At 34.3% G+C, this 2,138-nt stretch overlaps 1 protein-coding gene across 1 annotated transcript; it reads left to right on the top strand.

The window, feature by feature from the left end:
- The first annotated feature begins 843 nt into the window (after nucleotides 1–843).
- Nucleotides 844–1,472, top strand: LOC108996878 (auxin-responsive protein SAUR71-like). Its single transcript, XM_018972922.2, has one exon. The coding sequence runs from the start codon at nucleotides 912–914 to the stop codon at nucleotides 1,326–1,328; it is 417 nt and encodes a 138-aa protein (XP_018828467.1). The 5' UTR covers nucleotides 844–911; the 3' UTR covers nucleotides 1,329–1,472.
- Nucleotides 1,473–2,138: the final 666 nt, after the last annotated feature.

The following is a 2,138-nucleotide window of genomic DNA, read 5'->3' as shown; positions in this document are numbered from 1 at the left end:
GCCCACCTTGATTCCTATCAAGTTTTTTTTATAACAGATTATTTTTCACATAACATATTTTTTTATAAAACGGATTTTTATAAATAGTAACAGATTTTTAATAAAATAGATTTTTTTAAAGCAGTTTTTTTTAAATAGATTTTTAATGGAAATTTTGTATTTTATTAAAATTGGAAAACCGAACCGGACCGGACTAGAACCGGTAAAATGTGAGCTATTGGTTTAGGAGGGTAACCTATGCGTAATCGGTTTTTGAAAATACAAAACCAATACATACCGGTTCGATCATAAATTTTGCCCTAAATCGGATCCGTTACACCCCTACTTTTGATCAAATTTATAATAAAAAAGTGTTTTACAATTTAATTTACCATATCAAGATATTTCATGTTGAAATTTAATTTTGTAAGGACACATAGACCAATTATTTTTAAAAATATATTAATAGATTGCTCTTATCTAGGCTTGGAAGACGTGCATACTCAATGCTTATGCTCTACAAATTAAATTTAAAGAGTTATTATTATGTTCTATGTAAAACATACAATTTATATTATTTAAATAATAAGATTTGATTTATAATATTTAAATTTTAATATTTTTTATAAACTAAATTATGTTATATAAATATTTTATTAAACTTGTATTAAAGATGGCTGATAAATACAATTTATCCTTCAACTGTACCTCTAAGGTACGCCTACTTGTAGCTCCCATCCATTCATTCCTCTCCTCGTCACCTTCCAATGCCTACACCCTCTTTTGTCTTTGCCTTTCTTGCCCTCTATATATTCCCCTCAGGCCTCAACCCTTTCACGTTCTCCACACTCACTTTCCCTTCCTTCTTCGCCATCCTCAAGACTTGGTTGGTTGGATTCCTGTGGTGCTAATTCTTCTTATTCTGCAGAAACATGAAACAGCTGATCGGCCGGCTATCCCGAGTCTCCGACTCTCCCCAGTACAGCCTGCTCCGGTGCGATTCGCATCATGCCCACAAAGGGGCCAGACAGCCGCGCCGGGGGGAGACTTTCCGAGCAAAGCTGTGCCAGTCCTCTTCAAAATCCCAGATGGTCCCCCAGGGGCATGTGCCGGTCTACGTGGGCGATGAGCTAGAACGGTTCGTGGTGTCTGCGCAGCTGCTCAACCACCCGATCTTCGTCAAGCTGCTTAACAAGTCGGCTCAGGAGTACGGCTACGAGCAGAAGGGCGTCCTCCGCATCCCCTGTTATGTCGATGTCTTTGAACGCGTCCTCGAGGCCCTCCGCCTCGCCCAAGACAGCTCATGTGACCTCCTCAATTCCATCATGTCCTCCGACGACTTCTTCTAAATATTTCGTGTTATTCTTTCTGGTCATTTTTAACATTTCATTGACTCTCAGTGAGCTTAGGAGCTAGAGAAAAGAGTCTCTTTAAGAAACAGACCTAATATGTCGATTAAGGGAGATAGATCGTTTCTTTTGTTCATTGTTTTTTTTTTTTTTTCCCGTAAATATTTTATTTGTGATCATAAGATATAAAGAAAAAATAGTCGTACTTGTACAGTAGTACTATTTAAATTACGTAAACATATACAGTAGTATTGCGCATTAATACTTGTTTTTTTTTTTTTTCCTTTGTTTATTATTTGTTTATCTTTTTTTTTATTGGTCATATTTACATATGTTAGTGTGTGGTATAGATGATAATAATGTGACTAACTGCTCATTTTCCTCTCGGATTGGCCACTAGCCCCCCGCCTAGTCGTTTTAAATCTCACATCTTCATTTAAATCTAGCAGATGATTTTTAAATTGAGCTAAATATTTTAAAATCTTTCAACCATTTTAAAAGTCTAAAAATAGTTTTAAATGAGGTATTTTCAGTGTTATTGAACTAACCCTCCAAACCTAATTTTTAAATAAGCCTCTTAAATTTTTGGAATCCCAAAAATATTGTACTTTTAAAAAATCATTTTATTTAAATAATTTTATTTTTTAAGAATATTATTTAATATTCATTGTGATGCCCTATATTTTCGCTAAGATTCCATTCATAATTTTGGTGGATATTATTTATCTATTTATTTATTTGGGTTATTGACTAAGTATTGGAAGAATTATTTAGGTCACTTTCTATTTTTTGTTGGATTGGATCGTGGAG

The sequence above is a fragment of the Juglans regia genome, unplaced genomic scaffold, assembly GCF_001411555.2.
Source record: "Juglans regia cultivar Chandler unplaced genomic scaffold, Walnut 2.0 Scaffold_25922, whole genome shotgun sequence".
Lineage (NCBI taxonomy): Eukaryota > Viridiplantae > Streptophyta > Magnoliopsida > Fagales > Juglandaceae > Juglans > Juglans regia.
The sequence above is the reverse complement of the archived record's forward strand: the minus strand, read 5'-3'. Positions and strand labels throughout refer to the sequence as shown.